Genomic DNA, 23,769 nt, shown 5'->3' on the forward strand with positions numbered 1-23,769 from the left:
TGTTGCTTAGTCTTTAGTGTAGTGTCCTTCCGGTATTTTAAGATTCTCAAGGTATGTTTGCAAAACTCTTTCTTCTTTCACTAAAATAAAAGGCACTCATGCAAGTAAATATACATAAACACACCAATAGCCCATGTTTAACTAGACATGTTTAAACTTCTGGTCATGATGAGTCAGACCTGCTCAAATGTATTTGTATTGACTATAAATGTATGTATATATTATACATTATTATTCACTTTTGAGTAGCTAAACTTAATATTCCTAAATATTTCATATCTGATAAGTTTATCTGATACTACAAATCTAACTTTATCTGTTAAACATGACTTTGTGTTTAACAATGACATGACTTTATTAACTATATAGGAAGTTATTATACTGATCTATATCATACTCAAGATGAACGATGAAATTTTACCTGAAAAAGAAAAATGCAAATTTTAGTCATGATGATTTCTATTAATATAAATTTACTTTCACATGTTTGTTTTTGAAAACCTCTCAATCTTGGTAAGTGCTATGTTGTCAATACAGACAGACTGTTCACCTCCAGGAATATTTACATCCCTGCCTTAAAACCCACTTTATTAGTGTTATGTATTAGTATTAGTGTTATGGGTTGAATTGTGCCCTCTCCCCCATATGCTGAAATCCTAGCCTCCAGTAACTCAGCATGTGACCTTATTTGGACATAGGGTCTTTGCAAAGGCAGTTGACCTAAAGTGAGGTCAGTAGAATGAATCCTAACCCAATATGACTGGTGTCCTTATGAAAAGAGGAAATTTAGACACAAAGACATGCATAGGAGGAAAGATGATGAGAAGGGATACAATCAAGGGATACAAGGGATGATGAGAAGACAACAATCTATGAGCCAAGGAGAGAGCCTGGAATAGATCTTTTCCTCCGGTTTCAGAAAGAACCGACCCTGCTGACACCTTGATTTTGGAATTCTAGCCTCCAGAAATGGGAGAAAATCAATTGCAAACTCTAGCCTGGTATTTTGTTATAACAGCCTTAGAAAACAATCACAAACACCATTCTGAAATATTTGCTTATGTACATTCATGTAAATGGGCTTTTTCTTTGCTACAATGTAGGCTTTAATTTTAAGTATTGTAACTGCACCTTAAAGGATTTATGGAATTATTTTTGCTACAAATAAATATGTTTTTTCTATATACATGTATTCTGTCTATTGCACTGTTCTTAAATGCATTACTATTTAAAATGTTCTTTTATTGGATATTGTAAGAAGCTCTTTTAAAAAGTCAAGTAAAACTGGTGAGGCAGGCAACTTTAACAAGTTTATTTTATACTGTTCATGGGAAATACTTAGGATATTTTACTATTCCCGGCAGTATAAGTGCCATATTTTAGTGGAGAAATTTTATACTTCAAAAGAAATCCCAACATTTTACAGAATGGGGTTAGGGGGAACTTGTTTTCAAGAAACTGCTATGAAAGGGTCTGTATGAGTAAAAATTACAGAATTATTACTGCTGTGTTTATTAGTCATAGTCTTGATTCTTGTCAAGCATATTCTGTTGTCTATAGGTAATGCAGAAGAGCTTCATATATGTAAGAGAGAAATTAAAGAAATTGTCAGTCACAAGTAAAATAGTTTTGACCATTAATAGAAAACTGCACTTATGAAATCAATTGAACTTTCATAACTTTTCAGAGGTGAACTAGAAATATGTGACTCTTTTTAGACCATACCACTTCATCTTGCTAGATTTACTTTCCAATTAATTTGCAATTTGCATCACTGAAATTTAGATATTTAGGACATACGTGATGCTTTTTCTAAATATATACATTAAAACTGGAACTGTTTCCTTCATAGACATGCTGGAAAGTTTTGGGATTTGAACATGGAGAGTTTGGGGAATTTTTTCTTTTCCTGAAGAGATAGCACAATTTAAAAATAATAGAAAATATCATTGAAATGACCACCAAAAGAAATTTGTTAATTTTGTTTCTGAAAATTTACCTCCTTGTTCTTTTTTGTTTTCAATGTTTTTATTAATATCATGCCAAGGGATGACATTATGAGCCTTGCAGAATTGATTAGGACATGTTTGCCATACTTCAAATGAAAGCAGACCTGAAATCAGTGTAGCACTGATTTCCCAAGGTACAGGGTGACTGCTCCTGTTTAAGAAGTGAACAGTGTAAATGAGTTAATTCCAAGATTAAGGTCTCAGAGATATTTACCAAATATCTCAAAACTTTAAGATAATTCTTATTTTCTTATCTGCTTATTTGGAGGATTTTTCAATTTAGGAGGGAGAGGAAGAATTTAACTGACATGCTATCACACTGGGACTATAAAGGGTTGTACACATTCTAGTGATAACTAAAGGAATCATTTTATTGCTTTGTACGACATGCTTGTCACATATCTGCAGTATCTAAAACTGAGTCCTATATGAAAAAAGTGTTTCAGACCTTCCTTTGGTAAACACTATGACTGTAATTGTGAAAAGATGATAAAACATTAGATTATTTAGATGATTTCATTATCATATTACATTTACTTGAATTTCTCTAGATTAATAGAAAAAAAAGTACAAATCTAGTTAGGAAACAAAGATGTAGTTTCTAAGATACTGACACTTTTTTTTAACTTCATTTTTGTTAAAACACTTCAATTTTAATTTTAGAGTATTTTTCTTTAAAAAGTATGATTTATTAAAAATGTATTTTCACATTTTGTAAGCCACCCATAGTGACTTCTATGATATATACAGACAGAAAATGCAGTAAAATAGTATTTAACGTGGCTTATTATGACTAGCTCTGTTGTTTTCTATATAAATAATATGCTCTTAAATAGATTCAATACAATATCAAAGGTCATAAAATGCATAAGGGTGTTACTTCTACTCTACCTTGAGGGAGATACAGTGTTTTACAGTTAACCTATTTGAGCCTGAATTTTATCAATACGAAGGAGCTGTTGTAAAGATTAAATGTCACAAATAGATAATTTTAGCTCAGAGACTGCCTGTAGTAAGAGAATAATAAATTATTCATTATAATTCAACAAATGCTTATACATTTGTAAATATAGTGCTAAAATTAAGATTCAAAAATACAAGTATAAATGTTAATAACAGTAACACTGTGCAGATTATTCTAAAGTACATAAGTTCATATTCATAGCCATTACTGTCCCAAGGGGACTTAAGCTTGCAGAAGATATTAACAAAAGTTCTCATAGATTGTACCATTCAACTCATGGGATTTATCCCTTAAACCAGTGGTGCACTCTGTAATCCTATCTTGGTGTTTGGTATCCATAAAATAATTATATAATAAAAATAGAAAAACTATTAGAAAACTCTTTCTAAAACAGATGATTACATTACATCCTGCCTGTGTTCCATTCATTTGAGATTTCACATTCATACAAACTGGAACAGCTACTTTCATTTGTCTCTATTCAGTTTAATCCTTTGTTTTGAGGACTACTTACAGATGGTGGTTACCAGGAACACTGATGACCAGAGATCAAATTAAGAGCACTAAGTCAGTTTATAAAGGCCAGTGAAAAGCAGGAAAATGGAAATTACTTTCAGATAGAGATTACTAATCTGTATCAGGTTTGATTGGGAGCCTAGTAACAAAGGGTTTTGTGTCTTATTACTCATCATTTGAGTCACTTGTTCTACTTGTTCTTTAACTCGTGTTATTTTACAGACTGCTTTTGTAATGTTTTCACTTAAGTCTAGGAAATAGTGATCTTCATTTAAACCTTTAACTTTTTTTGTTGTTCTTTTTCTTTTTAGGGATGCAGATCTGTTCTTGTTAGACACAAGAAAGGCCCAAGCTTTAGATGTGGGTTGGCTTGTCTTTGATATCACTGTGACCAGCAATCATTGGGTGATTAATCCACAGAACAATTTGGGCTTACAGCTCTGTGCAGAAACAGGGGATGGTAAGCACTGAATTTTATATATTTTTTGTGAAGCTTGTTTGACACATTGAGTGTTACTGTTTTTTATGTGATGTAACAAATATATGTTTTATATTTATGATGTCCAAGACAGCACATTCCATAGCGAAGTGCAAAACTATATTAGTTAGTTAATCAATTTAGGACACATTCATCCAGTACATTTATTGTCAGACTCTGGGGTGGGAGGTAAAGAAGATGTAAGTACTGCTACTGCTCTCCAGGGATTTTTAGTCTAGTGTTGAAGACTTGTATATGTAAGTTAAGTAGCACTACTCTAATACAACAATACCAAAAGAAAGATATATATAAAGTGATATCAATCTTTATCTTGATTGTAGTGGTGGTTACACAACTATGTAATTTGTAAAAATTTATAGAACTGTACATCAAATAAGAATAAATATTACTATATGCAAATTGTGTCTTAAAGCTTGACTAAAACAAGGATAAACATGTATCAAAAGAGACACTAGGGAAGTAAAGGAGCTACCAATAATACGAAGTGGGAGATGGGGATGGAATGAGTCACAAAAAACTGCAGAAAAATAATACCAAGTTAGTTCCTTACCTATTGCAATGTTTGATCAAAGACTACTGCTCCAGAATTACCTGTGGAAGGGTCTGTAGGAAATCTTCACTTTTGAGAAGGTCCAGAAGTAATTCTTATGCTCACAAGTGTTTATTGGGCACCTACTATATGCTGTGCACTTGTCGAGATTCTGGAGACATAAAAGTGAGCCAATGCAGATGGCTTTATGAGACTTACATTTGAGTGATGTACGAGTTAGTAATAACACAATAGTATTACTGAATGCATATCACAGCACACTGAGGAGTTCAATGGATCTGTGAACATAGGATGGTGACTAGATTTGAGCTATAATCTGAAATACAAAGATATGATTGGGGAAGAAGTTGGGGGGCAGGCAATTCAGACACATGGAACAGAATTTGCAGACTGTGGCAATGGTGACACTGGCATATTTGCTCAGAAGACTCAGAAAGCCTAGGCCAATATATTCAGAACTTTGTTGCCCTTTGATCACGCAAAGTTCAAACACTCTAAACCCAAATCTAGCCTTGCAGGTCATTTAAAATTATATTTGTCATGATAGGAGGATAATACATAATTTAATGGTGTCCTATCTTTAAATACTTAATGTTTAATTTTAAATATTTATAAAAAACATCATGGAGATCTACATTGAGCTGTTATTCTCTACCCCAAAAATGTTATCAACAGGGACAGGGAGGATAATTTTTAAAAAGATCATTAATAAGAGAACGTATCGTATTTAAAGTTCACTGCTTCTAGTTGTCACAGAATCAGGCAAGAAAAACATTAGGCCTACAGTCTGCCTCCCTCATTTTTCCTTGCTGTGTTACACAAAAGCCTTGTTTAATAAACCATGGAGGTAAGTAAAAGTTGTGCCTGTCTTGGACCTTTTTCAAGTAGATTTGTTGCTATAAATACTGAAGACTTCATTATGGCGTTGTTTTACCTGCAGCCAGTTTCACACCTATGGGTAATACCATGGCCGATGCTGTGATTGCAAAGATTATGTATATGGAATGAAGTTCATACACAAATGGAATATATTAAAGGGTTAGTCTAGTGAATGTGTTATGGGTCTCAAATCTTGATCTAGAAAAAGAAAGTTCTTACTGAAAGTGTCATAGGCAAAGTTTCAGACCTTTCCTCTGCTGTCAAATACAGATTTTTCCATAGCTTTTAATTACAATGGCTGAATTTTCATAAACAATTCAAATATTCTGGATTATAGGTTAGAGTCCAATTATGGCTTTAAGATTATCATTAAAGGATCCTCAGAGTTCAAGCATTATAAATGTAGACTGAGTAAGGCATAAATTTAAATAATCTTCTAAGAATTCTTAGTGTTAAGCTACTGTACATTTTTGGTCAGAAATATGACTGGGAAATTGGCAGTGGGGAGGTAAGCCATCGTTCCTTCCCTGGTATGTGGCCCTAACAAGAAAAATGAAATTAGTGATATGTGCTTCTCCCACTCTCCTCTTTGGAGATATGCTTGAAATGTCTAACTAAACAAATCAAGAAATCTATGAAATATGATCAGCCTGTTTCCTTTTAATTTCCATCTTCCCTCATGCCCCATATGGATTTTCTAAAGTTTCTCTTTTTTATTTTTTTTTGTTACCCCCACTCTTACATTGTATTGGTTCTCTCTTTTACTATTTCCATTATTTAATGTTGTTTTCAGTTTATCTTTTTCTCTTTGAGAACTAGTCTGTATTTTGACTTTCCCTTTCTCTCTGATTAATTTTCTCTTATATTGCACGGGTAATTTGACTTTAAATTACTAGTGTGTTAGTTTTTAGCCTAGAGTAAACTAATGTTTTACTCCTTTAAAAGGTTTCCAAATTCTATGTTTAAGAGTTAGGTTTGAGATATACAGCCTTTTGTTGTTGCTTTTCTTTATCTCTCTGATATTGTCTAACTTGAAGAATTTTCAGATGGTTAAACATGCTAGGCTAGCTGGCTTTTTGCTTTTAGGCAATACTTAACACAGATTTTAACCAGAAGTGGAGCAGATAGGGCCTTGGGAAAGTAACTGATTCTCCTGGCACCTTAGATTTATTAACTGCAACCTCATGGAGAATATACATGTGACATTTCTTTGTAAATATGAATAACCAGATGCTTCAGCTTATTACAGCTTCACTCATTACCATGGCTGGTGTTCTCAATGTTACGTTGCTTCAGAGCAGGCAGACCATCTTTTATTTTCAATAATATATTCCGAATGTTTTCTTCTAAGCAAAAGGAGTTGAAAATCATGAAAGGATGATACTCAGGATAGTCTGCTTTCAAATTCATTTGTAAACTGTTATTCATTTATCCATTTGTCCAACATACAATTATTGAGTATCTGTGCATGCAAGGCAGCAGGTTACAAATCATATCACCTAAGAGACAGATATAGGTAGCTAATTTTAGAAAGAACAAAGTGCCCTAATACTGAAAAACAGTGATACAACAAAGACACCAAGGAAAAGCAGAACATACATGGCTAAAGACACCTGGGATGGAGCCAAAGGAGCTATGGTAGAGGTGGCCTTGAAACTGGGTCAGCAGTTAGGATCCTAAGAAATACAGATGAAGAGGAAGGGAAGTCATGGAAGTATGGGAAGCGATGGTGAGGACAGGATAATTCATTCCTGGATGAAGAAACAGTAAGTAGATGCACACCATGTAAAATGGCATGGAATATTCTGGAAAAATTTAACAGTCCAGGATTGGCTAGAACAACTTTCATGTATAAAAGTAATTGCAGATGCTATTAGGCAAGTAATCTGTAAACAAATCATGTAAGGAATATGAAATCTAAATTAAATGTAATATCCTCTTGTAGCTTGATCGTGAGATCGTGAGCCATAAAAAAGAACTAAACTTATTACTTTAATCAATCACAGTAACACCACCGTGATTACAGGTTTGAATGAATGTCAGTTTCATGAGGTCATGGGACATGTATCACTCATTCGCACTTGTACTCTCAGTGCGTGGCACAAGAGTGGCAGGTCGTATGTATTCAAGATGTCTTGAATGGTAATTGTGTGAGTTCGTAATTAAAAGGCTCTTGTAGTTCATTTGCCACTGAATATGTTCCTTTTAAGAAAACATTCCAAACTGAGTTTTGGATTATTAGTAACTAAACTAGTTTAATGCAACATAGGAGCAGAATTTTGTAGAGCAAACCACAGTACAGAAGTTAAATAGTTTAAATCATAAGGAAAGGAAAGTCAGTGATGTGTATTATTAAATTTTGTTTAGCCTGCCCCTGTGAAAAAAAATACCAAAAAGGTCTAAATATATTTTGGGAATCAAAAGGCTGCTGAAACCAAAAGTAGCATTTTGATTCCTCAGAGAGCCTGTGGAAATTATGTCAGTTTATGAAATACTCTTTTTAGAAATCTGACAAATGAACTGCAATGGATTTGGCAAGAGCGTTCAAGTATATTTTATTATTTTTTCATGCTGATAATTATCAGAGCTCCATATGTTTGTTTCAGCAAAATAATACAAACATACGAGTAAGCAAATGAAAAAAATATATTGCTGCTTCTTAATGGCAAAATTTAGAGATTCCAGACAAGATGTTATATCCGGTTTTACAAAATTGGTTTTAAAGTTCTCAAGCACTTTCTCATGGTGGTTAATAAACCTCTATGATAAAATAAATTCTATTTTTGTTTTTAATAGCAAATGAATAGACTTAAATCTGTCCTAAATTATTGTAAGATTTCCAGTTCTCTACATTATAATGATACATTAATTAACTGACATACTAGGTCTTTATTGACATTGCTAATAAATCTACAGTAATGATTTTTCCTACACACATATGCACATAGTTTATTACACAGATAGCAATTTAGTCTAACTTTAAAGACTCGAGTTTTCCCCCCAAACACTATAATTTTCCATTGTTTGATGCTTTATATAGTTTAAGCCTTCCAAGTAGATTAATTCTTTTTTCAAACTTGGGTTTATAGAATAATTTAGAGATGGAAAAACAAAGATAGTATTTTTGGGTTCATTAGAATGTCTTTTAAAAAGCCCTATGTTTTCAGACATTTTCAGTTTGGCAATACTCGGAATGAATTTTGCCAGTGACTTTTTTTCTTTCTGTTCAAACTTGCTTATATATCAAGAAAAATTCAATCCATATGTTTCTGATTCATTTGTATTCAAGTCATCAAAATGTTGTTTTGTCAGAGAGTTGTTTAATGTCCAAGAAACATTATAAGGTTATTTTTTAGAAGTAGGACTCTAAAAGCCATTTTGAAAACAAAGTCATAGCGTAATTTTCAACCACATCAAGGTAAAACTTTAGGTTTAAAGTCAGAAAGTTTAAAGTTTCACTAAATTCTGTACCCAAATCAAGAAAAAAAGATTTCAGAGATATTAAACTGTCAAATTATATTATAACTGATACTTAAATGTAAAATAAAGAAACTTACTGCTTACAGTAACTTAGAATTTAAAGTTTTGATATTTAATTTAAATGAGGATAAATGAACAGATAGCTACATTCTGGAAATAAACATTTTAAAAAGAAATCATTAGGAAAACTAGATTAAAATCTGGGCTCTGACAAAATATTTACCATTTTAGCTATTGCATCAATAAAATGAGTGTGATAGTAATTACCTTACAAGGAATGTGAAGTTGTATTAGATGATAGTAGCTGGCACGTGATAGGGCACAAATAAAGGTCTGTATGATAAATTGGACTAGAGATTGTACAGACTTTTCACTTACATTAGCTCTGGTTATCACTCCTTTAACTTGGGACTAGTTCTTTTATTGCGGAGGTTTTACAGATGATTTAAATAAATTTTAGATAAATTCACAAGTGATAGTCCACAGGAAAAAGGTCAGATTGATATATATTCTGAAACTTTGAGTTGACAGCAGAGTATATAGGCAGTAATGTTATTAAGCTCATGTTTAATAATATTGGTTGATAAAATAATTACTGGTAAGAAACTTTTAACCTGTTTCAATCTAGGGTATGAAGTCAATAGAAATGAACACTCAGACATATGTATCATGATCAATTGATGCTTATATTAGTTGGCATCAACCAATGATTGATGCTTATATTCATAGACATCACAGAATATTAAATTATTAGTACTTAATATGGTAGTTTTTTGAGACCCATTTTGTTCTTAGAAAAATAACATATTTTTGGAGATTACTAATTTCATCATTGTAAATAAGGGAAACAAGCTTTTTGTAACCTAATAGGATTATATATGGGGCTAATTTATTAAAGGCTAGCCAACATTAGCATAAAAAACTCCTGTTTAAAAATGCCTCAGGACAAATTACTAGTATTTGAGTTAGTAAACCTATTAGTAAGCATTAAACACTAGAATGGATTCTAACAAAGATAATTGAATTTATAAGCAGGATTTTAATGTTCATAGAACACAAGATCAAATAAATATCAGTAGTCTTTGATAAAGAGTAGAGTCCAATTGTCCCTAATACCTGTTGTGCTGATGTTTATAGCAAACCACATAAACTCTCCACCATATAAATGGTATTTCCCAGAAAATGATCGGAAAGCTGAGATTTGAGATTTTGAGATTTAGACTTTAGAAAATCAGAGATTTTCTAAAAGTACCAACAGTTTAATCCTCTTTCATTTTCGCCAATATTATTCTGCAAACTTCAAATGAAGTATTTTGTTATCAGGACAATTAACTTGAAAGTGGGTAATTTTACATTTCATTATGCAGGATGTTGCTGTGTTCTCTCCTTTTCAACCTGTGATAATTTTGGTTGTAGTTGTTCATTCCCAGTAATTGACAACTGTTAGAGCTATGTTAACAAAGAACAGGATTCATCTTTTTCTACAACCTTGGGTTGTTTTTCATTCCTACCTGCATAGTAATTTAACATACTGATAACATTTCTTTTCCAAGTTAAAATATCCAGTAATATCTCCTAAATGTATTCTGTTAAAATAAGTTTTTCCAAAATTGCCACGTCTTTTGAATTGCAGTATATTCCTAATTAGAAACATATATTCCAGTATCTAAAGTCCACATGTGATTATATATTAAACAAAGGTATAATTTGCAACTGAATATTCTTTTATGTTTATAAAATTTAAGTGTATTTGTGTGAGAAATGCAGAGTTCTTAATATAATATCTACTTAAATTTAATAAGTCCTAGAATCTGCTATTTTTAAGTGGAAGTATCTGGCTAAGTTTGTTGTGTTATTCTTCGTATCCCTAAGAGAGTTGTTTTTACCTCAGGGAAAGAACTCAAAATTAAGCCTCTGTGTTGTCAGAGGTTTAATTTATCTGTGTCAAAGGTTAGATGATCTATATGGCTGGGTAATCTGAATATCAGCTGACAGTGCTAATAAGTAGCAGAAGAAATTCCGAGATCAAGGGTGATATTTTTCTTTTTCTCCTGCTGTTTTGACTACAGTTTCTCATTATTATTTATCTAAGTTCAAAAAGTTGAATTATGTCCACTTATCTGAGGATCTTTTAAACATTCTAAGATTTGATAATATTTCCTTCTCTTATCTGAATCTTATCTTTTGAAGTAATTAAGTCATTTTTGTTCATAAAACCATATGGCTCCCCTTTTGCTGAATTTATGGTGATGACAATTGATTTTAAATAAATAAATGAGAGTATCTATATCCAAGAAACTGAAAGAATCACATATCTTGCTAGAGGTTCTGAAAGGAAAAAAGAACATATACACTTATGATTTGCTCTAGATAAATATTGTTATAAATAAGTAGTTCTTTGTGTATTGTCTAATGTTTAAGGATAATTAGATATTGACTTCTGGATTAATATTTTAGAATAAATTAGGAGGACAGCAGAAGAATAGTTATTTTCCAGTACCTGAAGAAATACAATTAATAAATAAAATTTAACTTTTACTCTACAGTCCACAAGTTAAATCAATGTGCATAAAAGGCAAACTGAGGGCTCTTTACAAAAGACAAAAAACCCTGAATAATGGAAGCCAATGGCCATAGAATTGTTCGTTCCGTGAGGAATAAGCTCTATGTGACTTGAAGAATTCACTATTTAGTTGACTTCTTGTCTAGGAATTATACTGCATAATATACATTTTTAGGTAATTTCTACAGTCACTTACAACCTTGTTGCATCATATAATGGTAAACCAATTGTAATCTTTAAGCATATATTTATACTTTAAGCATTATATTCATGTATATACAAATACTATATGTAGAGAGGGTACAGTGAATGGAAATGCATTGTCTTAGAGGAGGCTGGTATTAAATAATTATATTCAAACCCCAACTTAAGATATTGTATAAAACCAGTGATGGAGAAACTGGTAAAGAGAAGCGAGAAAGCTAGGCGTGTTTTTCTGTGCGCATGCGTGTGTGTGTAGACATGGAATACCCAGGCATATACACAATCTCAAGTAATTGTGTTAGGGATCAAATATAAATTCATAGTTGAAAATCCATAATTAAAATTTCTAGATAGTTCTTCTTACAGCATTTAGCAGGATTGTATTTTCTTTTTAAGTGCCATACTAAATGTTTTAGTATCATAGCAAAACATAGAACTCAATCTAAAGTTTTCCATAACATTTTAGAGTGGCTTCTACTTCTATCAGATTTTTTCGTGAAATTTCGAAAACATCAAAACATAAATTATCTATGGCCATGTGTTACTTTCTGAAAATCTTTTTTTTTTATATAAGAAATCAAGCCTTGGAGAAATATTTAAAAGATGTGGCTAAGAGAAACAACTATGTTGATCATTTTAATCTGAATGTTTAGCAAAAGTGTCCATTGAGAATTCCTGTACATTTATGGTAAAAATGACTAGATTTCTACTGAAAATAAATATGACATAGATATCCCTTGGGGTTTGAAATCAGTATTTGTTAATTTTCCAAACCCATGTAAGCTGTGACCCATGGGTTTTCTAACTCGCGTAATGTCTTAAAGCACATTGGAGAACATAAATCTTCCCTGTATGCTTTAGTTTTTTGTCATTTGCCCACTGCATACAAATGAGCAAAATCTTTACTGTGTCTTTCATGGCAGGAGAAACTGAACGTAAATAATGGATCACTGTTAAATTTCTACTTGGTTCAACCAAATATGTCGTTAGAATCTCTTATTAGCCGTATAGCATTTTCACAAAATATACTCCATGTATTTCAAACTCATTCTTCTTATCAGCTTATTTTCTGTCTACACAGATATCCTCTTTTTTATACGCTGATTTCAGCAATACCTTTTGCCAATATCAATTTGTTCTTTTATGCTAATATTTAGTATTTTTGAATTCTACATGGTTAATCCAGGTTTAACTGGCTAGGTATATCTGTAATTCATTTTCAGTAAGAATTTAAACCATGCATTTCCTGTGATGGACAACTGAAATCAAATAAATAACATTAGTGGAAACTAACATTGCTGAGAGCTTACTCAGTGTTAAGCATTTTGCTAAGCTCTTTAAGTGAAATATCTACTTCTTCTTAACCCATTTTGTACATGAGTAAATGTAGCTTAAGAATAAATCTAAAAATGATTTGATTTCAGGGCCAGCCTCTTACAAGTTATGTTATTCTTTTATAAATTCTGAACTGAAAAATAATTGTATTGCTATAATTTGCAAATAAAACAATGTCATTAAAATGATTATTATGGGACAGAATTGAATTTTATGCTGTATCTGTTGGGAATTATTTTTGATTTTTTATATTTTCTCTCTGGAGTTTAACTGTGATGTGGCCGACAATATGTAACAGTAATTCTGTCATATTTTTTATTTTCTAAATCAATCTCTTCAATTTTTTTGTCTCTTTATGTAATTATAGTTAATTTGATAAATTAATAAATCGGAAAGGAGAAAAAGAAACTTTTCTTCTGCCGATGATTCACTTCAACATGTAATTTAGTCAAATTTAATCTCTTTATTTAGAACTTGATAATGAACCCTCTGTTCTTAGTCTTGTATGATGATTCATAGGCAGAAAATAATTTTTCTTTTTAAATAGATACTGATTATAGAATATATTTAATAATAAATTGAAAGACTAAATTTTGCTGTTTAATCATGTCCATTATATAAACAATATTTTAAAACTAGTCTTTTTTTCTCTTGAAGACTTGCATCTCTTTATTATGTCCTCTTAGGATAATAACATAGTAGTAAACATTTTAAAAAGAATAATATGTGAAACATTTGGCATAGTCTAGTTAGTTCTCTTCTTCAAGTCCCAAAGAAGGTAACATTTGTAAATTGAGACTTGCAGGTTTGATCATACTTAAGAATATCTTAACATAATTGGCAGATCACAATAACTTAATTCAGAAGTGTTAGCTTTTAGTTTAGTTTATATATATTTGAATGAGAGCCACATGGTTAACATAGTTTGCTTATCCAAAGTTTAGCATCACAACTAAAAAACATATATGAAACAAGGTTTTAAAATTATTGACTTAAAGTAAGTAGTGACAAACAGGGAGTTAGTTGTGGTTCATTATCTGGCAAAATATATATTTTACTAATTTTTAAGATGTATTTTAATGAAAAGGGGTTCAGAAGTGCTTGGCTATGTCTGTATTTCTGTTTTTGATTTTTCCCTAATTCAGAACAGTAACTATGGAGTACCAGTCTTACCAAACAAATGCCAAAGTCAGAAACATGTTTCAGTTTTTGTTGTTTGTTACATTTTCTCTTCTAGACTCTGTAGCTAAACTAATCATCTGTGGGGTATGTTCATGTTAATATCAATTTAGAGTCCTGAAAAATATAAAATAGTACTTATTGTCATCATACACTGGAGCTGACCCTTTCTCTTCTTTTCTTTCTACTTAAGTTTTACTTATTGTTGACACATCTCTCTCAAAGATATATTGCAAAACTAACAGTAGTGCTGGTATTTGTATCCTGAGCAGAGAGCACAAGTGGGAAGACGAGAGAATCTTTAATCATTATAAGGCATGAGCAACCACTGTGGCTCTATGCTGCTGAGAGTTAAAGATTGGCATGCCGGTAATAAGATTATAAGAGAGAGAGGAAAACCAAAAAACAAAAAACAAAGGCATCTAACCATCAAATCCAGTAGCATATGTTGGAAGTGGCAATCAAAATTTGGATTAGACTAAGAATACTTTGATAATTAAATTATATATCGCCACTCCTTGAAAATGTATGCTAATGACTCTTTTTGGGGCATGTAATTGAATCTAATCTTTTTGTGACAGTAATTGAATCTAAGTTTCAGTTAGAGTAGAATAGCAACTGGGGAAGCCACCTGCCTTCTTATGGCTGGTAAGAAGTACCAAGTCTTCATCTTCCTACTTACTTACTAACGAAAGTCTGATCCTGAACTTAACAAAAGCAGCAGCTATAACATTGTTCTGGAAAACTATGATATGTATGCCACTGACAGGCTGTTTTTCCTCCATTCTTCTCAAGGTGAAAATACACAGAAACCCAAGATGAAAGTATCCACCAGTCTCTAAAAAGTGGACTACCATGTACTTAAAGGGAAAAGCACACTACTTTAGTAGTGTGACAAGGCCGAGTTAAAAATCTAACTCTTTTTTGAGTCTTATTTTAAGAGTATAACAGTTGCTTTGCTGTGAGGAGTAAATAAGATGTATACAGATCAACTGGTAAAATACTTGTCTTCAATAGATGGCAGCTGTTGCTTCTCTCTTAATTTCAGAAATGTTGAATTGGCTTTTTCAATTCCCAATGTCCCTGATTCTTTGAGACATGCTTCTTATTACTCTCAGGTACCAGTTATGTTTATATGCAGAAGTGTTCTTCACATTATTTTTCTCTGAAGTAACACAACTGATAGAAATATGAAAGTTCTACTTATGCTATGAGGTCAGGTGACACTGCTGACCTAGATTGAGCACAAGGAAAACACTCTTGGAAACCAGCTATTATTTTGCATGCAAATGGTTCAGTATGCTTTTGCTGTGGGGGCCAGCAAGGAATCACGGTGGTGTGAGATTTCACCTTGTAACTGGTCCCTTATGTGGGGCAGGCTAGATGGCATTCTGGCCGTAGCCAGATACATGAAAAAATAGTGAAGAAAAATTCTGCTTCTTTTTACTCAGAAAAATGCTTTATGATCAGCCTTCATATGTGAAGAAAATAAGCCCCAAATACTAAAACTCCACATTTTTAAATTTATTATTTATAATTGAAACAATAATTGCACTTTTTTATGTGGTACAATGTGGTGTTTCAAAACATGAGTACAAAGTATAATGATCAAATCAAAGTGATTATCACATCCATCATTTTAAACATTTATTATTTCTTTTTGGTAGCAGCATTCAAAATGTGTTCCTGCAGAAGTAGTTACTATGGCATATTACATTAGGTATCTCAGTATCAGTTCTCTACTGCATATTTTAGAAAATATATTTTACTTTTTTTTCACTTTCTTTTTTCTGGGGTACAGCATAATTTATTTTTCTTCTATTTTGCTGGTACTAGACTGATCCCAAAGATCCTGGAAGTAGCCTGTGATCATTTGATAGGTTCATGTACAAGTCAAAAGGGAAGGTCAAATATTTAACAAATATGATTTTCTATATGATAGGTCAAGGTGGGAGAATCACCTGTGGTCAGGAGTTCGAGACCAGCCTGGCCAACATGGTGAAACCCTGTCTCTACTAAAAAAAATAGAAAAACTTCACCAGGCATGGTGGCACATGCCTCTTGTCCTAGCACTTGGGAGACTGAAGGAGGAGAATCACTTGCACCTGGGAGACTGAAGTTGCAGTGAGCCAAAATCACATCACTACACTCCAGCCTGGGCGACAGAATAAGACTCCATCTAAAAAAAAAAAAAAAACCCAAAACATTGGAATAATATAGTAGCTGTAGCTGGTAAAAGAGTATCTCCTTTAGATACTCATAAGTTTCCCAAGTAACTACTCTAAGTTTCAAAGACCTCTTTAATCACTATAGGTAAAATGAAGAATACTAAAATTTCACTGCTGTGAAACAAACTAAAATGTGTTTGACATCTAAAAGCTTTTTGTCATTCATGTTGTAACAAAGAGTTTTTAGTTTTTGGTTGATTTCTGCTGAAATTCTGCTTCATTATAGTCTTATTAGAATCCCCCAGGCTTCTGAAGGAAAAGAATCTTTCATTTAAGATATGTACATTTTGTATTTTAAAAAGTCACATAATAACTGGAGAACAAAACAAAAAATAATTCACTGTTCTCATGGTTTTGTGAAAAGAATGTTTCTGCTGTCTTAAAATAAATGAGGGCTGTAAGACCAACTGCTAACCAATCTTTTTGGGGCATGTGACAGATGATGTCTGTAAAGTTCATAGGACCTCAGGGGAAAGGTGCTATATATAAAGACAAGAGCTATTAAAAAGTAAGTGCTTTTGTGGAGGTAAACTACAGTTCCTAGCGTGAGATTCATATTTCCAGCGGCTGAAAATAGGGACCAAGTAAAACACATTTGTTGGGCTTGTCATGCCCGAGACAGTAAGCCCCTCATTTCAGAGTGATGTCCCATGGAAGGAAACTAATCATTTTCCATCACCTCAGTCCTGCCCTCCATGCAATAAAACATTTCAGCATACTGGACAGCTTCCACAACTGGGCACAGATCTCTGGCCATGCTGCTTTATGGTTCTCGGCTTCTTTGTCCTCAGGCCCTACTTTCTGGAGCCTCATGAGCTTGGGTTCTCAAGGGTTTGTGTTTCTCCCCCTGCATGACTTTAGTTACCATGCCAGTGTTTCTGACCAAATATCCTGTTTCTTTTCTAAGCCCCATCACTTTATCAAACTGTGGGGCATGACAGTATCTTCTGCAAAATTGTTAGAATGTCAACACTTTAAAAAATCTCTATCTCCTTTAAACTTCTTTATCCCTAACACACCCCGATCATATAGAAAAATGGATTTCTTCTACTGTTATATGTTACCAGGAGTTGTAACCACATTTTTTTTTTTTTTTGAGACGGAGTCTCGCTCTGTTGCCCAGGCTGGAGTGCAGTGGCACGATATCTCAGCTCACTGCAAGCTCTGCCTCCTGGGTTCAGACCATTCTCCTGCCTCAGCCTCCCAAGTAGCTGGGACTACAGGTGCCCGCTACCATGCCGGGCTAATTTTGTTTTTTTAGTAGAGACGGGGTTTCACCATGTTAGGCAGAATGGTCTCGATCTCCTGACCTCGTGATCGGCCTGCCTCAGCCTCCCAAAGTGCTGGGATTACAGGCGTAATCCACCATGCCTGGCCGTAACCATATTTCTTACCCACAGAAAACTCTCAACTCATAGTTCATATCAGTGTGTCAGGGTACTGCTACCAATAGCCCTTCCTGGATTTTATTTTTCCAGCATGTCTTTTTTTCCCCCCTTTACTTATGAGCCACAGAATCCTATGCTTGTTTGTACATATTATTACATTTGTCCCTTCCTTTGATTTTCACACATTACCAATAATATATAATTATCAACATATAATATTGGCAAAGTGGCTTTTTTTAAAGATTACTCTTTTAAATGTCAGGAAAAAGAAGAGATGAGAAAAGTCCCGCAAAGGTATTGTACACCAAACAATATTCCTGGGTTAAACAGAACCCCAGAATTACTGTGAAAAATCACTCAAAAATCTTATCCTGTTCTCTACAAAGAAAATTTTAATACTTAAAAAAGTTTAAAATCCCAACTTCTTCTCATTTTTGTTTGAATTTATAAAGCAATGTAAACCATTTGAAACCATTTGAAAAACAAGAATGTAATAAGGAGGAAGGCTGAATTTCCATTTGTGATACTTCAAGTCTATGTACTTAAGTCTGGCAACAGGTCTGCGCTTTTACAATGAAACTAAAAAAGACGCAAAATTTTCATCAAAGTATAACAAAATTGAAATTTGTAGCTACATTACAATATACTTAAGATTATAGAAAATTTAAGTACATATTGAATTTAAGTAGACAAATTCTATCTTCCCCATGTTCCTTAAAATCTGATATAAAAATGATCTATTCTGTATTCTGGGTGGTGAATTCTATACTTTTTAAATGATCAGTTTGTAAAAAGGGTACAATTCGAGTATAATGTAGAGTCATAGAATCCATAATTTCACAGTACCAGAATCAAATTTAATCACAGGTTGAAAATAAGTGAAGATCAGATAGATGTGTGGATGTGAGACAATGCACTGATTTGACTACTGCTAAGGAGTCCATAATGGATACTGCAAGAGTCTTTTTGAAATGAAGGAAAGATAATTTGTGCACCAGTTCCATCACAGGTGTTTTGGGTTAAGCAGTCAATTACTGTGGGTTTAGAGGAGAAAAAAGCAAACTGGAATGTATGCTAACATCTCAAAATGATATCAACGTTTAGACTCTGATAAATCCTCAAATGAATGCTTTTCAAACTGTGTATCCTAGAGGGAAACTCAATGATCATATTTGGAACCACTTATCCTTATAACATCAACATGTGTCTGAAGAGCTGTTTTATGTCAGAATCTCCTTTAATAACTGTGTTTAAAGAAATAAACATTTTGAAAGTCACATTTTCCAAAAGGAGTGGTCTGAAATACAAAACCAGTGAGTTTGGGATAGAGCTTTGGTTTGCCAACCTACCTTCCCTGTGACTATAAATGTGAAATAGTTTCAGTTGTGTTCTTAGGCAAATGTGACCACAATAGCCTGACCTCAGTACTTATATGAAGTCATTTGGGTTAGAGTAGCAGATCTAGAAGGACTGAATCTCCAGCCTCAATTATGGCAAAATTTAGTAGTTCAGAACTCCAGCCTCATCTACATCCTTTTTGATCTCTGTATGAATATAATAATAATTTCTTAGAAGATATAAGTCCAATCCTATGTTTGTTCACTGAGTTAATAAAACTGTAAAATAATATGCCCACATATTTGCTGCTTAAATTGTTTCACACTGAGATTTCTGTACAATAATTTTGAGGAGAAAATAAGATGAACAAGGTATAAATAGTTCTTAAACTTTTCATGAGCAAAGATTTAATTTTTTTTGTTGTGTTTTGTTTTTTGTTTGTTTTGTTTTTGTAAATCAAAAAAGACGGTATCTATGCCAATAACAAACTCTGGATGCCTACAATGATAGTCATTACCACTTTCATTTCATAATCCAAGTATTATATGACACCCAAACCTGAAATAATTGGGAATAAACAATGTTTCTTTGTGTCTAACTGCCACCAGCAAGATGACTGAAATGTTGGCACATCCTTCAAGAGCCTTTCCAGTCTCCTCTCTGCTGTCTCTTCTTCCCTCCCATTTGTGTGTTGAAGCTTGAAAAGCTCTCAGCAACCAAGCTTTTTACCTCCTATTACCACCCCATCCATTTGGCAGATCACATCCCTACCCTCTTTCCAGTGTCCACATCAAGGCGTGGATATCACACAAGGGAATTTTTCTCTTGCAATTGGAGCCACTTTATCCCATCACTGGCATTTTCTCTTGCTTTGGTATAGTTATTGATGCACATTGGAACTCCCAGTGTTGTCAGATTGCTGCTCCACTCAGCTTTGAGCTGGTACTACTTTCCGAAGTCAAAGCTGATGGCTAATACGGAAGATCGTTTTGGAGCTCATTCTGTTGCTGCCATCCTAACCCAATGTGGAACTGCTCAGAAGCCATTCTTCTTATATAGAGAGAATCTTTGTTCACCACTTGTGTCACAGTCTGTTAATGAAGTTCCAAAGTAGTGCTACCTTGTCTTCCCAGTATTTTAGAGACTTTGGGTACAAAGGATGTATTAGATTTTCTTTGATTCCCTTTCTTTCTAGGAGTTACACATGCATCTATTGGAGCTGTGCCAGAAGTAACTCTGAGATACAGACTTAAAAAAATCACTGTGGCTCATCTTTTTCTTAAGATGACTTCTTGCCCACGAAATTGCTCAATATTCTTTAAATATATGCTTGGTGAATCAAATCTATCACTGTTCTAGCTATGCCTGAATGTGTCTGAATCCTAAGGTGACTAAGCTTGGGCTCAAGCTGGTATCCTTACCATCCTTTATTTTAATGTTCTTTTTGTTACCTCCCCCCCATTTTCATTTCCACTGTATATTCAATGCTTAATCTTTATGTATATTTTTAAAGTAGAAACTACTCTAAAACAAGAATCAGCTTTGAAAATTAAATCCATGGTGATACACACACGTAAAGGTAATGTGTTTCTAAATCAAAATGCTTTAGGTAGGCTTCTTCAGTTATATATTTGCAATATCTAAAGCATACCGTATGTTTAATCATACCATTTTAAAAGTTCAAATAAAGTTTTATAAAGAATTTACTATTTTTTAATACATGCAGTGTAGTCTAGGTTTCTATCAGTACTTCTACTAAAACAATTATTGAGTCTTTGAAAAGGTTTAGTCAGCATAATCAGTATAAGTGTATTGTGTCAGAAAGACTAGGTCAAATAGTTAATGCTTCTATGGTATAGCTCAAGACCAAGGGTAACTGAGCAAGCATTAACTTATGGAATGTTAATAGTCACCCCATTGCTGAAGTAAAAAGGAAACCAAGAGGAAACTTAATAATATTAAAAGTTATTTTAAAGGGAGTTCACATTGGTTTGAAGGGTACTTTGCTTCACATACAATATCCACTTTGTAAAACCCAAGAAACCCGTATTTGTAACATACACACATCTTTACAGTTTTTAGAACATAAATCTTCAGAGCAGTATTATTTCTCCACAGATAAAAATTAAAATATTGAAAGTCTTTGGAATAATAACAAAAGAAACCCCTTTGCAACCCAAAGGAAACTTGGAACTTCTTGTTAAGTGCTTCTTTAACTATAAAAGAGTCAGTGTGTGTTGTAATGAATGGAAAATTGATTTTATTGTATTCCATTTATGAACATCTCACAGCAACCTATTTCAGTATTAGAAAGATCATATATTAAAAATGATTTCTGCAGTCATCAATGTATACAAGTTAAAATTTAGTTCCTGTTAAATTAACACTTCATTAAAATATCAAAATAAAAGCTTCGACAAATACTTTATGTTGTACTCCAAGACAGAAAAAAAAAAGAAAAAATTTAAAGAACAGATTGCCAGTTATTCTATTCTATAACAGTTAAGTTTCTCAGTTCTTTTTTTATTTTTTATTTTTTTTTCTTTTGCTGAGCTCTCTGTCACTGGAAACATCTTAAACCAATTTCAAGTGCTACACCTGAATAAACATGTTGTAAAAGTGTTTATGTATTGAAGTGGGTCAGTTCAAGGTATGGTATTTGGCTGGAACTTCTAATTTCTCTTTTTACAGTGAAAGGGCTGCCAGAAGGAGGAAGTCTGAGCTGAATTAATACATTTGTTACAGTGGAAGTAGAATGGAAACTGCTCTGACCACAAATCAAACTGCCTCTTTCATTTATGCCAGTGATAGAGTTTTTCTAAGAAATATAGACTCTGGCATAGAGCCACTGTAAGTTTGCATTTAAAAGAGAAATCTATATGCTTATTTGTTTAAGGTTTACTGCTTTGATTATTTGTAAGTCCCTTCTCTGGTAGGACTGAGTATAGTGACATTTGTGAGGCAGATGGCCATTTTAATACTTGTAGGAATTGAACAACTTTTCCCAGTAGGTCGTAAGACAATTGTGGAGGATACCTATGCTGTCTGAATTGATGCAGCCTTTTTTTTTAACCAATACCTCCACATTTAAAGGACCCCTGTGTCCCTCTCAACAGCTGCACAGCCTCATGCGACACGGTCTCATTTTCTGACAGTAGAAGGTCTCTGCACAATAGAAGTACACACAAAAGTTTTTATGCTGCCAAAATAAATTTCGTTAAGAGTGAGGGCTTATTTGCTAAAATGCCATCGATGCCATTTCGGGGACTTGCTTTCCTTTTCTTTCTTCTAAGGTGGGTCAGGTTTTATAATGGACTCAGGTTGCTCCACAGTCTTTACTGAATAAATATTTTAAGAAAATATGCACATCTCTCATGGGGCAAGCCAGAGTCAATCATGCACATATTTCAAACCACATTATATTATTCTTAAAAGATTGCTAACTTCTGTATCTAGAGTAGCAACTTTGCATAAGATACAAGTAATTATTAACTAAATTTACAATTTAAGGTTTATCATCTTTGAATGATTTTCATTGAACCAGATATCAATGGTTTTCTTTTCCACATATATAGAAAATATAATTTTCAGTGATTATTTTAAATTAGAAGAGCCTAATAAAAACTATTAAAAGAGGATACTGTTAATACCTAACTCTAAGGCATTTGTGGAATCAAATTAAATAATGCATGGAAACTGCTTAGAAAAATGCCTAGCACAGCAACCACTCCAAAGTGATTTGACATAGTTGTAAGTATTATTATTATTACTAACCACATGGGAGAGGTACTTTATCAACTTTATCTCTAGGGCACCTTGACTTTTAACTCACTTCTATATATAGGCACTGGTTGTGTCCCTTTTCATTGATATATAACCACATCAAAGAACTCATAAGGGTCTGAGGCACAGGCTAGTTTATAGGCAAATTTGAGTCTCGAAGCTCATTTGGATTGTTTTTTCTTCTGAGAGTCTCCAGGCTTGGTTTGCCTCTTCTGAATTCCTTTCAGTAAACATTTAGGTGTGTCAAAACTCAGAAGGGGAGGAATTCCAAAGTTCCTGTGTTTATTTCACAATGCTTCATATTGATAATTATCAGGTTGATGCAAAGGTAATTGCAGTTTTTGCCACTACTTTTAATAGCTGTGGCTTAAAGCAAACCTCCATCCCCAGACTAGGCTTCCAGAATGACTTGTGAAGAGCTTTAAGTATAGTGCAGCTTAGTAAATGTTGCTGGGCACTGGCCAGAGGTGAAGGTGGAAAGGCTATCAGCACTAATTAACACTTGAAAGGTTTCGAATAGGCTGGAGAAAGTAGAAACACCCTGCCAAGTATTTGGCTTTTATAACTTGAAGGAAAATTATAGGGCATTTAGTGCAGAAGAGCCCATAGCTAATATTTTTTAAATTGCTATTTAATGTGGACATTTCCAGGCGAATGAGTAGTCAAATCTTCCAATTTATAATATTCCTAACTTCAAGGTCTCAGAAGCTATCAGTGAGTGAAAGCAGCTGGAGGGTGTTCTGTGGTGGAAGAATGATGCAAGATGAAAAAACATGCATGGATAATGGTCTGTAATAGTAAGCCTCAATATTTATAAGAATCTTGGCCTGTAAGGAAGGCATTCTGATGATGTT

The 23,769-nt window shown here is 33.3% G+C and overlaps 1 protein-coding gene across 2 annotated transcripts in view; it reads left to right on the forward strand.

Moving 5' to 3' along the window:
* The window catches only part of BMP5 (bone morphogenetic protein 5), a 123,258-nt gene that overhangs the window by 77,713 nt on the left and 21,776 nt on the right, over positions 1–23,769 (forward strand). For both annotated transcript variants that reach the window (XM_005552690.5, XM_045391077.3), the window contains one exon: positions 3,801–3,949. In XM_005552690.5, the coding sequence (XP_005552747.1) occupies positions 3,801–3,949 (149 nt within the window). The remainder of the gene's footprint in view (positions 1–3,800; positions 3,950–23,769) is intronic.

Source organism: Macaca fascicularis, chromosome 4 (genome assembly GCF_037993035.2).
Source record: "Macaca fascicularis isolate 582-1 chromosome 4, T2T-MFA8v1.1".
NCBI lineage: Eukaryota > Metazoa > Chordata > Mammalia > Primates > Cercopithecidae > Macaca > Macaca fascicularis.